This window comes from Sus scrofa, chromosome 13 (assembly GCF_054392235.1).
Source record: "Sus scrofa isolate SSC_HxYL_T2T_F1_AM1 chromosome 13, Sscrofa_HxYL_maternal_Yorkshire_Landrace_v2.0, whole genome shotgun sequence".
Classification (NCBI taxonomy): domain Eukaryota; kingdom Metazoa; phylum Chordata; class Mammalia; order Artiodactyla; family Suidae; genus Sus; species Sus scrofa.
In genome coordinates this window covers 44,292,913-44,306,384 of record NC_139395.1, presented here as the reverse complement: position 1 = coordinate 44,306,384, position 13,472 = coordinate 44,292,913, and the positions used below count along the sequence as shown (strand labels likewise).

Genomic DNA, 13,472 nt, shown 5'->3' with positions numbered 1-13,472 from the left:
ACCCCTAGCCTGGGAACCTCTATATGCTGTGGGTTTGGCCCTAAAAAGACAACAATAAAAATAAAATAAAAATTACAAAGTCATAGCTCCAAGCCCTCTGGAGGGAAGGGGATGTGTTGATGTGGACCACCACACTCGCTGCAGAGGCACCTGGGATAGGAGGTCTTCTCGCAGGGAGGGTGTCTGGTAGTCAGGCTCCCTGAGCTCTCCACGCCCCCTGTCCGCTTTTTTTTGTCTTTGGTTGTTTTAGGACCTTGTTAAGGTTAGAGAGGGTCCCTTAAAGGAGAATATTCACTAGTAAATGGAACTAGCTCATGGTCCCTGATTAATGCGTAAGCTGGGAAAAGGAGGAAATTCACCATCAATTGTTGGGTGTGTATTCTCTGAATAAACTGGTGTGTGAAATGACCCACAGGTTTTATAACATCACATAAGGCAGAAGGATAAGTGATTATGGACCACACGAGTTACCTACAGGGAAGCCAATTATTCAGTGTTACAGAAGCAGCAGGAAAGCAGACAGTGTGTGAGAAGATAGTGGGGAGTGGGGCCCACAGGGAGGCATGACTCACTGGGGGATGAATCAGAAGGAAGTGTTGGCTGTTAATGGCTCAGGACTGTGACTCTGGAAATTGCTGTTGGCTGAAAGGAACCTAGGCAGGGAGAAGCTTCCTCCTTAGGACAGAACCCTTAAGATTGCTTGCTGTGGGGATTCCCAGGGCACATCTTGGTCCTCCCTGCCCATTTGGATGGTCAGTGGGCAGGTACTGAAGCCACAGCCTGAGAAGGGCCTGGTGACCGGGGATGCAGACTCCTCAGGAATCCATGCAGACTCCACCAGGTGAGCCACCTAGAGCAGCAGAGGCACCGGCTTTGGCTAAGGAACTTGGAGTGGGGAAAGGACTGGCACTCATCAGCTGTGCCCTGAGATGGCTGTAGGGTCGGGGTGGGGACTTCCTGTCCCCCTTGAAGTTTATCCTCCTACTTGGAGACAACTTCAGTATTTTCATGTTGCTCGCCTTTTAAGATTTCTAGTTGAGAAGTTCCTGTCGTGGCTCAGTGGTTAATGAATCTGACTAGGAACCATGAGGTTGCAGGCTCGACCTCTGGCCTCCATCAGTGGGTTAAGGATCCTGTGTTGCCGTGAACTGTGGTGTAGGTTGCAGACGTGGCTCGAATCTTGCGTTGCTGTGGCTCTGGCATAGGCCAGTGGCTACAGCTCTGATTAGACCTCTAGCCTGGGAACCTCCATATGCTGCCGGTGTGGTCCATATGCTGCCGGTGTGGCCCTAGAAGACAAAAAGACAAAAAAAAAAAAAAAAAAAATTCTAGTTGAGGCCACACTTGCCTTTCTCACCTGACATTTTGCCTTACACATTTCATGTCATAAAAAAATAAATTTTTTTTTTCTCTAGGGCTACGCCTGTGGTGTATGGAAGTTCCCAGGCCCTTAGGGGTCGGAATCAGAGCTGCAGCTGCTGGCCTACACCCCACCAGATCTGAGCCGTATCTGTGACCTATACTGCAGCTTACCACAATGCTGTATCCTTAACCCAAAGAATGGGGCCAGGAATCAAACCGATACCAGTGGGTTTGTTACCGCTGAGCCACAAGGGGAACTCTCTAAAAATTCTTTCTATTAAGATGTATTTTAAAGGTGGTTATACCTCAAGGTTAAGGTTGAGTCCTTGTGCAGTAAACCTGTCTCTGTGGTCAGGCTTCTAGGTCAGCAAGTGTTTTGAGTGAACCAGGGCAAGTCCACCCACCATAGAATAACAAGGTCTAAGGGCAAAATGCTTTCCTGCCAGTGTGGACCCAGGTGTCTATTGGTTCCCATGCAGACACTTTGCTCTGAGAAGTCTATAAGCCTTTTGAGGGTAGAATCTGGAGTCTTTTGTATCTCCTTGAACACCATTTCCCAAAATGTACCTCTAGTTCATGATTTTAGATGACTCTGCTTATATGAAGTGTCTGGGATAAATTCATGGGTATAGAAAGTAGACTAGTGGCTGCCAGGGGCTTCAGGGGGGAGGAATGGGGAGTTATTGTTTACCGAATTTTGGCTTGGGAAGATGAAAAAGTTGTGGAATGGATGGTGGTGATGGTTGTCCAATTATGTGAATGTGTTTAATGCCACTGAACATGGGAAACTGGGTCCCACTGCCAGTGAGTGGCCAGACCAGCCCTCCCTACTAGGCAACCCACCCTAACACTCTGAGTTCCCTGGGGTATCCCTCACTGTTCCCCTGCTTATCCCATTTTGCCTCTTATCCATTGGACATGGCAAAAAAAATCCCACTCATTTGGAGTTTTTCATCTGTAGGCCATTAATTTGGAAAAACATGAATTGTGGATCCAGCAGTCTCTAAATAATGTAATCTTGTCCCTTACAGCAAAGCACACACATACCACAAGCCAAACAAAACTGGGCACTGCCCTGAGCTCTTGACTCTTCGTTTCCTTAGTTTTAAGCCTTCTGTAGACATCACATTCCACATGAAAACAGATACAACACAGCTTTATGGAAAACGGGAAAGCGCATGGAAGAAAAATCCCACCACCTAGAAATAACCACAGTTCACGTAGTGGTCGATGTACTTCCCACTTTTACTGGGCACACCAGATATACAATGTATTTTTAAGATGAACTATACGATGTATAGTTTTATCACCTGGTTTACAACTAAATGTGAACATTTTCTCTTTTACAACCATTAAAATAGTTGCATAGAATGGAGAAAACATAATTCATTAAGCAGTCTTGTGGGAGACATTTAGATAGAATTTTTCTTTGAGGATACTTCATTTTCTTTACATATCCTTGAGAAAACAGAGGTGTCCTAATCTTATATAGCTTCCTATAGATGATAGAAACTTGCCCTTCATCTTTGCTTTTTAACTTGCTTCTCTGTGCCCATGCAATCATCCATCAGGTAATCCATTTTATTTTCTAAAGCCCCTCTCATTTGCTCCCACTTTTCTACCTAGTCTCCCAGGGGTCACAGGCACACTTCCATCATCCCCACATCCTGTCTCACACCTCTAGTATCTGCTCCCTCCCTTCTCCTTTGCCACCCCCCCCCCACAGGTGCTTCCTTTCCTTTCCTTTTTAAGATATTATTTTAATTGATTGATCAACCCTACTCAAAGTTTATGCTTAGTCCTACATTAGGAGTAACCTTTAATAATCTGAAGATAGAATTCAGTTGTTTAAAGGAAAATATTAATAAACACTTGGTAGAGTTATATGTGTCAAGAAACACAGGATTTGGGCCAAGGATATGGCCTACATTTTTTGGAGAGGGCAGGGTAGAGGAAAAGTAGTTGGTACTTAAAGGAAATGCTAGGGACCATATGGAAATCTATTCACTACTCAGGGCAACTAACAAAAAATGCTCATCTCTCAGGACAGTGGAGAGAAACCCTTTACAGGTCATGAAATTTGCATGATAAATGTTGTATGCAAATTGTGGATTAGTAATAACTCTGTATGGCAAGGCAGATGCCAGGTAGCAAAAAAGCGCATGCAGACATTGTTAATTCTGGATTCCTGGAAGCTGTGAGGTGCTCATCCATCACATGGCCATCTGGAAGGTAGGGACACTTGGTCATTAATGGAAATTCCTCTAGCACTTTATCCTGTTGCCCACACACATGGCACATCTAAAAGCACCCCAAATCAGTTAGGGCCCAATATTTGATGAGTACAGTGTGCTTATGGGATCAATAATACCGATTATGTAGAATTGGACTCCTCTGAAAAAAATATTTTGACAAAATTAGCCATGGGCCTACAGTTAATTTGGTCTTCCCTGGATACATGCTCTCACATCTGGTAATATACTCCAGCCAGTGATGCCTGCAATTGCTGACACATTCCTGGTCCCATATATTTTAGGGAGAAAATATGGTCACCTCCTGTACAGTCGTTCCACCCACACTTACTTGCCAGTTGCCTCTCCTGGGCCTGATTTCACCCAATGCAAAAGGATATATCTTTTGCATCAGGGGTCCTGTCTTGTACTCAATGAAGCATTTGCTTTCATTTCAATTTGTCAAACATTTTTAATTTCTAACATCTACTGGGTCAGAACTAGGAGAGGCTTCTGAACAGGGTGGCCCTAGAAATCTGGCTCAGATTGGGGTAGGGAGCATAACCCTCTCCTCTTCTTCTCCTCTATGTCCTTGCCTTTATTAGAAAAAAATTATTTTATTGGAGTATAGTTGATTTATAATGTTGTTAATTTATGCTGTATAGCAAAGTGATTCATATATATATGACATATTCATATATGAATCATGTATGAAATATTATATATATTTTTTCATATACATATGAATATATATATTTATATACACACACATACTTTTTCATATTCTTTTCCACTATGGTTTATTGCAGGATACTGAACATGGTTCTTTGTTCTATTCATAGGACCTTGTTGTTTATCCATTCTATATGTAATAGTTTGCTTCTGCTAATCTCAAACTTCCAGTCCATTCTGGCCCTTCTGTCATTATTTTCCTCAAATTAGTTAAAACAACAACAAAAAACCAGTAGGATGAAAGGGTTCTAAAACCAATCACCAGGGAGTGCCATACAGGTGCCTTTTAGTATCCATGAAGTTCCTAAAGGAGTGAGGTCAAGCATCTGGTGGAATTGAAGGGCAATAACTGGAGTTGGGTACCCCAACCCTACTGTGGGGCGGGCACTGAGCTGTCACCTTGAAACTTTGTCTAGGTCTTCCCACCCAAGGAAAGGAACACCAGCAAGCTTCTCTGGGTGTTGAAGAGGCCAAGTCTTTTCTTGTTTATTTTCCTTTATAGAATTTCACACACTATAAAACATTGAATAGACTTGGAATAACTTTCCATCTAAAAGCAGCACAACTTGCCAGATTTTGAGAAAGTAAAAATCAAGGATGCCAAGGTGATGGGCCCATTTAGAGTCCTTGGAGCTTTTACAAGCTGACCTTTGACTGCCAGTCTCACACAAGCCATGAGGTAAGTTAAGAGAGGTGAGTGTTTTTAAGTGTCTACAAGCAACTAACTAACCTGAAAGGGAAAAAGGGGGACCTGCCGCTTACCACAACCAGGTAGGAATGACTGAGGAAGGCAGCGAAGCTGGCCATGCCAGCATTTACACATGGAACACTTCCTGGGCAGCCAGGTATCATGGGGCACAGACCCGCAGTTCCTGAGAATGAACAGACATGCAAATTTTAAATGCCCACTTCTCTTTCCCTCTCCTCTCCACCCCTAGCCCCTTGCAGTGGCTTACTCTTTGCGCCTGTCATGCTCACAGTTTCGTCCATAGAAGGAAGGAGGGCAAGCACAAAAGGACCCCAGCATGCAGGTCCCCCCATTCAGACAGCAGGTTCTGTTTAGCTCCTTACCTGAAACGTAAGAAGAGGTGGCTGAGAGTGGAGGGACTGAACGTCTGAGCTCCCGTAAACAAAGGTTAACACAGAGATGAGGGCTTAATCTCTCCCAATGTTTGCAGATATCTAAACATTGTAAACCTCACAGAATAAGACCCTACTTTTTAGGGTTCCTTCTGCTACCTGTGTTTTTGAGCAGAGAACTCTTTTTTCTCACAAAGGCCAGTGGCGGTACCCAGAGTCCCCAGTGTGAAGTGAGATCAGGTGAGGAAAACTGAGCTCCAGGGAGGTGAAGTACACAACGCCTGTCTCGCCTCTGTAATCAAAACAAGTCTAGCCATCCACTCAGCTCCCGAATCAGGTAGGTGCCCACTTGAATGTCAAAAAGACACTCAGGAAACATGTGAAGGACCAGGACAGTGAGACCACACTGTAATCTAAGGCAGGTAGGTCTTACTGTTCTGGATTCCCGTGGATGGTACAAACTGGGAAGGTCGATGACGAATTGCAGGCTCCTCCTGGGACTGAAGGCTGTCATCGCTGAGGGCCAGGTCTCCCGGTGACAGACGGGCATGTCCACGGTGGCCCAATCCTGAACGACAAAATCAACTCTGGGAATCTGTATTTCAGGCTGCGGGAAAATTGCTAGTGATCACAAAAACAGTCTCTTACCAGCAACTAATCCCAGTTCAACTGCTTTGGAAAAGGCCACGATCAAAATCACACTAGGAAGAGGAAATCAGACCTCCATTAGCAAAACAAAGCTAATAAAATCCCTTTCGAGTTAACACCTGGGTGTTCTGCTCACAAAGCCACTAGGGAGAAAGAGAAAAGCAAGCAACACTTTTCTCTTTTTCCTTTCTTCTTAAGTGGGCAAATTCATGGAACAGCATAAAGAAAAATGAGAATAAAATCTACCTAATGCTAATGTCCTCATATGTATATAATCTTAAGGAGCTATCAATCTTTTATCTTCTATTTCACATAACATATGCTTTTCTCCTGCATAGTTTTCACACAAGAATTTTAAATGGCTGGATGACATTGTGCATAATTGACAAATCACATTTTACACACTATTTCATTTCAGCCAGTCATTTAAAAGATGATCAAAGTTAAAAAGTTTCTCATTATTCTTAACTGTTCCCAAATATTGAAAACTTGTCCATACCTTTAACCTTCTTAGAAGCAGATTTTTAATTTCGTTGTAATATTGACCCCTTTTTTTTATAAGAAAGTAGGAAAACACTAGTTATTTCATAGGCAGAGCCAGTAACCCAACTGAAGATGTTAAAAGCCAGTGGCAAAGGTGGATGTAACTTTAAGGTCCAGGTCTTTCGGAAAAACAGCAGTTTTTGAATGAGATGAAATCAGACGACAGAGAAGTGTTGAAGATTTCCTAAACTGGCAATCTCTAGTGATCAAAATTCACACTCAAGATCAGTTCCTACCTGGAAGAGAAGCGCTCCATCTTCTTTCGATCCAGGGCTCCTAACAATTTAGAAGGAAAAACATGTATATATATATGCCTGAATTTAATTCACAGTCATTGCCAAAACACCCAAAGGAAAACACCAATTTTCTGAAGTGAAAATGGGAATTTGAAAAGAAAACTATCCCAGGTTAGAATATGCTTCCCCCAGAAGGTCTTAGAAGAAGCAGGAGCCAGGATGTCCAGGGAAACTGGGGGGTTCCTCACACAGGTTGGTCCCAATACACGCTTTGACGGTAACCTTCAGGGAGTTTCTCCTCCCTCAGCCCAAGCCCCCAGGGCGGCGGGGACCGGCCCTCCGGTGGGCGGGGAGGCGGAGGCCCGTGTGCATTACAATGCTTAAACACTTGGGGGTGGAGGTGAGGAGCTTGAGGGGCGGTGAAGCAGCCAAACAAAGAGAGAAGGAAAAGGTTGGGTCTCGTTAAACTGAGATTAATTAGCCCTGATGTCTCTACCATTAGACTTACTCTTTTAAAGAAGAAGAAGAAAAAAAGCAAACCCGTTATGACGTGGGGTGGTGATTCCAGGTTGGAGGAATGGTGGAAAAACCTGCACACCCCGTAATTTCTCAAGGCGTTTGATCTTTTATTGAAAAGCTTTATTTCTTGAAGCGTGCTTTCCCAAGAAAGGTGTGTTGAAGTCCCGGGCAGACTAAGGTGATCAAGAAGGATGTGTGTCCGCCACTGGGAGGGAAAGGCTAGGAGGCAGGTAATCCAGAAGTTCAGGGTCAGGAGAGGGGGCTGGGCTGGGGGATTTGCTACTGACCTCTTGGGTGTAAATTCCTGAATTACTAGCAAGGCTGGAAGGAAGTGCTGCTGGCGCCAGGGGTGGGGTGTGGAGCAAGGGGAGGCTGGCAGGGAAGTGCCAGTGTGTGGCAGGAGCTCGTTGCCTTCCTGGGGGACTGATGGCTGGGATACCTGTTGAGATGCCAGGCCTGCTCCTGGAAAAAGTTCTGGGAAACAGGCAGTCTGGCCTGGGATTTCAGCCTTGTCACTGGGTTTCGTTGCATTTCATCAGTTTCCCAGCACCATCAGAGTGGCCTCTTCCCACAAACCCAGAATTAACCCCAGATTCAGCTGTGTCCTGGGTTACCCTAAAAGCACTTCTTTGATGGTTCTGTGAAGTGTGAAGTCCTCAAAGCTGTCCTGGAGAGGTGCATCCCCTAGCTGGAGTCCTCTTGAAACAGGACCCTGTAGGACCCTTCCAGGTACAACAACCCTTCCATATGTTCCTTTGTCTCCTTTCTGTAGAAAACCTATAGTCTCCTAGGCCTCCCCTGAGTCACAAAAGAGCAGGCTTAAACAGTTAATGATTAGGACAATAGAGTCACAGAATCTTTAATTCCTCCTTGAAAGATATAGATAACAGTGTTTGATGCACATTCCTGAGCTGTGCTGCAGATACTGTAACTGCCACCAGAGGAAAAAAGCTAACTGCATGATGACCAGAGTGTAGCCATGACATAAGCTGCTCCATGTTGAGCAGTACCAAATCTATGGCTTGCACAATTCCAAGAATTTGCCTCAAGAGAATGGGAACCAGCTGACCCTGATGTTGAAGATTAACTGTGCTTAAAACAATCAAGATCATTCTGACCCAATAGGCCACCTGGCTCCAACAGACCTTAGACCACCATACTCCCATTGGGTTACTAACCTATTTTCTTGGATTCCCTCTAAGATTATGTCAGTGGTTGAAGGAATCCTAACATTGGGAGTAACTCTTTTACTAATTATTGTGGGGTTTTATCTTCTAGTCAAGTGGGTCATAATTGGCGTGATGACTCTTTGCAAAACAATTGCTTAAAAGATTGGTAATGAAGATGCCTCTTTTGGAATCTCGACCAACATGTCTGGGAACCAAAGAATATTTCTTACATCAGATTCTTCCACTCTAAGAATCTTTTGTCATCCATGCTCATCCTGAAGAAGTGACAGATGATGGATTTTCACCCTTTTCCCCAGTGGGGATTGACACTGGGAAGGAAAAAAATCTGACAGTGGGGATTGTAACTGAGGAAGTGAGACTGATACTAGAGATTCTCAGCAACTCAACATTGTTCCAGATCTATTTCTTAATTATTATTATGCCTAATTTCTACCATTAGCTTGCTGCTGATGGAGAAAACTTGATGCATATCAAGATTGAAGATTCGAGAGTTCCCATCGTGGCTCAGTGGAAATGCATCCGACTAAAAACCATGAGGTTGCGGGTTCAATCCCTGGCCTTGCTCTGTGGGTTCAGGATCTGGCATTACTGTGAGCTGGAGTGTAGGTCGCAGACGCGCCTAGGATCTGGCGTGGCTGCGGCTGTGGCATAGGCCGGCAGCTGTAGCTCCAATTAGACCCCTAGCCTGGGAACTTCCTTATGCTGTGGGTGCGGCCCTAAAAAGCCAAAAAAAAAAAAAAAAGAGTGAAGATTCGTTTTTCTATCAGCTTTACCCTTGTTCCTTATTCTCCAGCTGACCAGAGATTTATGGGTCCGATAGTATTCCAAGCGCAAGTGAGAACTGATGGCTGCTTGGAACTGCATGGTAGAGACAATCATCTCTGAAAACAGAAGACTGCCTCCTCCCCAGCATGTGGCCCCTTCCTCTTTTCCCTATACAATCTCCAAACGAAACCTGGGGGCTTGGTTCTTTGGGATGAATCTCCCTCCTCCCCAGGATTGCAGGCTTCCTTAACAAAGCTATCTTTTCTTTAACCCAATGTTTGTCTCTTGGTATTGGATTCTTGAGCAATGAGCAGCCAAGCTCGAGTTCAGTAACACTCTAACCTCACATTTTTGTGTTCCACATCATTTAGTTTGTTATTAAATATGTCCAAAGTCATGAGTAGTTTCTCAATATCATTGACTCCTAATTTCTAATGTAAAAGCCCAGCATTTACCTCATTTGTCAGGCACACAAATATGAAGCTTTTATCTAGTGCTGGAACCACACAACTCATTCCAGGACTTAACGAAGCTCAGTCAGGTTCTTTATATCTTGGCAGAAGGAATTCAGTGAGAGGCAAAGTGATAGGTAAGAAGTATTTTTTTCCCCCGTTTTTGGGGGGCCATACCTGTACCATATGGAAGTTCCCAGGCTAGAGGTTGAATTGGAGCTGTAGCTGCCAGTCTACACTGAAGCCACAGCAGCGCCAGACTGAGCCGCAAACTACACCACACCTCAGGGCAACACCAGATCTTTTAACCCACTGAGTGGGGCCAAGGATTGAACCCACATCCTCATGGATACTAGTTGGGTTCTTAACCCACTGAACCACAACAGGAACTCTCAGAAGTAGATTTATTAATGTCCTTTGTAAAGAGGTTGCAGGAAAATGGGGCAGGAGAGGATGGTCACAGCCAAGGTCTCAGGCAAGTTCCTGGGATGGGCCACCAAGGGAAGGTCCTTGGTTTCTTGCAGGAAAGAATTCAAGATCAAGCCACAGTAAAGTGAAAGCAGAGAACACACATCCCACAGGGAGAACACCGTCAGCCTCAGAAGGTGAGAGCCAGCCAAAATAGAGGGTGGTGAGTTTTTACGGACTGAGGAATTACATAGGCTAAGGAGTGGGAGGGTTACTGCATCTATTACAGGGAAGGGCAGGGATTTCCAGGAACTGGATGACTGCCCACTTTTTGGTCTTTTATGGTCAGCCTCAGAACTGTCACGGCGCCCCACCTGTGGATGTGTTGTTCAGCATGCTAACATATTACAATGAGTGCATAAGGAGGCTCAAGCCCCAGAAGTTGAACCTTCTGCCATCTTGGGACTAGTTGGTTCTTAACAGTTTTTGTCATATCTAGTCTTTCTCTAGGGTTGTGTCATTCTTTATTTTTTTTTTAATTTTTTTTTTAATTGGGCTGTGTCATTCTTTAAGGGTTATGCCCTGGCCGCCTTCCCTCCTGTCTCAGTCCAGTTGTCACCATCTCTGTGCGCCGGATCTACACTGGAGCAGAACAAGTTGACAGCATCTGAGGCTATTTCAGTGTTCGTGTCTACCTCTGTGAATGCGACGGATCCACAGGTGCTAAAGAAGAGCTGTTATTTGCTCCTATATCTTCATTCCGGAAGAATCAAATTTTAAGTTTTTGGTTTTTTTGGTTTTTTGTCTTTTCTAGGGCCGAACCCGTGGCATATGGAGGTTCCCAGGCTAGGGGTCTAATTTCAGCTACAGCTGCGGGCCTACACTAGAGCCCCAGCAACTCGGGATCCGAGTCGTGTCTGCGACCTATACCACAGCTCGAGGCAATATGGGATCCTTAACCCACTGAGTGAGGTCAGGGATAGAACCTGCAACCTCATGGTTCCTAGTCAGATTCATTAATCACTGAGCCATGATGGGAACTCCAAATTTTAAGTTATTGTGTGGGGGGAGGTAGATAGGGCCCCCGTCACAATGGTGGGATGGGAGGCAGCCCATTTACTTATGACGGTAGCATTTTTACTCCACAGCAGCAAATTCCTGCTGTGCTTCAACCCCCTGTATGGCCTTTTAACTTGTTAAAAATCTTCAAGTGTCATGCTGAGATTCAGAGAGAATGGGAAACTTGGTCTCATACTCTAGAAGCCGGATGTGGGGGAGGGCAGTGCAGAGGAGGAGGCTAATCACCCAACTATAGGAGCTACAGGGAGGGTTAAAGAAAATATGGAGCTCCCATCGTGGCACAGTGGAAATGAATCTGACTAGGAACCGTGAGGTTGAGGGTTCTATCCCTGGGGCCTTGCTCAGTGGGTTAGGGATCCAGTGTTGCTGTGAGCTGTGGTGTAGGTCCCAGACATGGCTCAGATCTGGTGTTGCTGTGGCTGTGGCATAGGCCGGTGGCTACAGCTCCGATTGGACCCATGGCCTGGGAACCTCCGTATGTCGAGGGTGCGGCCCTAAAAAGGACAAAAAAACAAAAAGACAAAAAAACAAAAAAAAAAAAAGAAAAAAAGAAAGAAAGAACTACAGTATACTTATAGTGCACCTTGTGCTCCAAGGTTCTTGTGCTCCAAGGTTCTGAACAATCCAGTGTGCTACGTAGATAACAGCATGGGAATATTAGTCTCACTTTATGGATGAAACAACACATCCCATCTGTGGACTTAAATGTCTTTTTGACAGAGGCTGGGCAGGTTTGTGGCAGAACAGAGTGGCACCTCCTCATTGACACTTTCTTATCTGAAGGGGCGCTGGTGGGACTTTTAGACTTTAATTAAGACCCATGGAAATTGCCTCCCCGTTTTCAGAGGAGGGAACCAAGTCCCAGAATCCAGTGATGTTAGCATGTTTGGTGTGAGTTCAGCCTGCAACCCTCATGGAATCTCTGCGTACTCAAAGATGAGAACTCAGTGAAAAGATCTGCATTCCCCACAGGTACAGAGGGCAGAGAAAGTCAAGTGTGTGCAATTGACAGAATCTGGGCAAAGTTTGGGGATAGGAAGAGGGGGAGGGGGAAGGGAGGGCTGAGGCGCCTGAGAGGCCAGATATTTATCACTGGGCTGGGGAGCCACAGACTGTTTATTCAATGAGTGTTAAATGAGTCTCTTATGTTGCTGGTCAAGGGCTGGGCTATGGGGATGCAATGGTGAGAGGTGACCCCACCTAATGACAGTCAGCAGTGATTGTAGTTTGCGATGCTGCCTCTGGGTGGGGAAGTTGATTGGCAACTCTGGGATGGCCACTGGACATCTCGCTGCTCGGTCACTGCTGAAACTGACAGAGACCACCCAGCCTGGCCAGTGAGTGCTGTATTAGAGACCCACAGAGGGCCTGGGATTAGGAGACCCTGGGAGGGGCGTCCCCAGTCAGAAGCAGCCCACTTTCTCCCTTATGGAGGGCGCCGACACATGCTCTTGGTCTCAGGATGGCTCAGGATCGCCTTCTTGTTCCTGAGACACTGTGGGGCCAAATACACTGAAATGGGCGTAAGGCCCAGGCACTTGGGTTTGACAGCACTCTGAGTTGTCCTCTATTAAAAACTCGGGCAAGAGACAGAGAACTGTGTGTTTAAAATCATACAAATTAATATAAAAATAAAATCACACAAATTAGAGTTTGAGGGAGTTTCCCATTGTGGCTCAGCAGTAACGAACCTGACTAGTATCCACAAGGATGTGGGTTCAATCCCTGGGCTCACTCAGGGGGTTAAGGATCTGGTATTGCTGGATGCTGCAGATGCGGCCTATGAAAAAAAAGAAAGCAAAAGAGAGAGAGAAAAAAAAAAGGAATTTGACTAAAAACTGTCCAACCAACCAAGAAGAATACCTGAACCAAAACACAGTATAGTCAAAAGAGAGACTTCCAGTGTCTGTCTCAAATTCAAGGAAGAAAACGCATTTGGAGGTAGGATAGATTTTAGCTTTAAAAAGCCAATTCTCACATTTCAGTGGTCGAGACAACCCCGATGAAATAGTTAATACAAAGAACAGCCATTTCTGCAGTACAGTGATGAGGTTTTAGGTTTAAAGTCCATTTTATTTTATTTTTACTTATTTATTAATTTTTTGTCTTTTGTCCTTTTAGGGACCCACCTGCAGCATATGGAGTTTCCCAGGCTAGGGATCTAATCAGAGCTGTAGCCACCAGCCTACGCCAGAGCCATAGCAATGCCAGATCTGAGCCGAGTCT

The 13,472-nt window shown here is 45.0% G+C and overlaps 1 protein-coding gene across 2 annotated transcripts; it reads right to left on the bottom strand.

Annotated features, from left to right (window-relative positions):
- Positions 1-3,292: 3,292 nt before the first annotated feature.
- CRIPTO (cripto, EGF-CFC family member) lies at positions 3,293-7,164 on the bottom strand. 2 transcript variants are annotated; one of them, XM_084988050.1, is made up of 7 exons: positions 7,081-7,164; positions 6,833-6,872; positions 6,054-6,106; positions 5,839-5,973; positions 5,282-5,396; positions 5,088-5,197; positions 3,293-3,587 (listed from the first exon to the last, which is right to left on the bottom strand). In XM_084988050.1, the coding sequence occupies exons 2-7, from the start codon at positions 6,850-6,852 to the stop codon at positions 3,475-3,477; spliced, it is 546 nt and encodes a 181-aa protein (XP_084844176.1). In that variant the 5' UTR covers positions 6,853-6,872; positions 7,081-7,164; the 3' UTR covers positions 3,293-3,474. The 2 variants fall into 2 exon arrangements, with proteins under 2 accessions (XP_084844176.1, XP_084844175.1); XM_084988049.1 differs by lacking the exon at positions 7,081-7,164 and having other exon boundaries at positions 6,833-7,070.
- Positions 7,165-13,472: the final 6,308 nt, after the last annotated feature.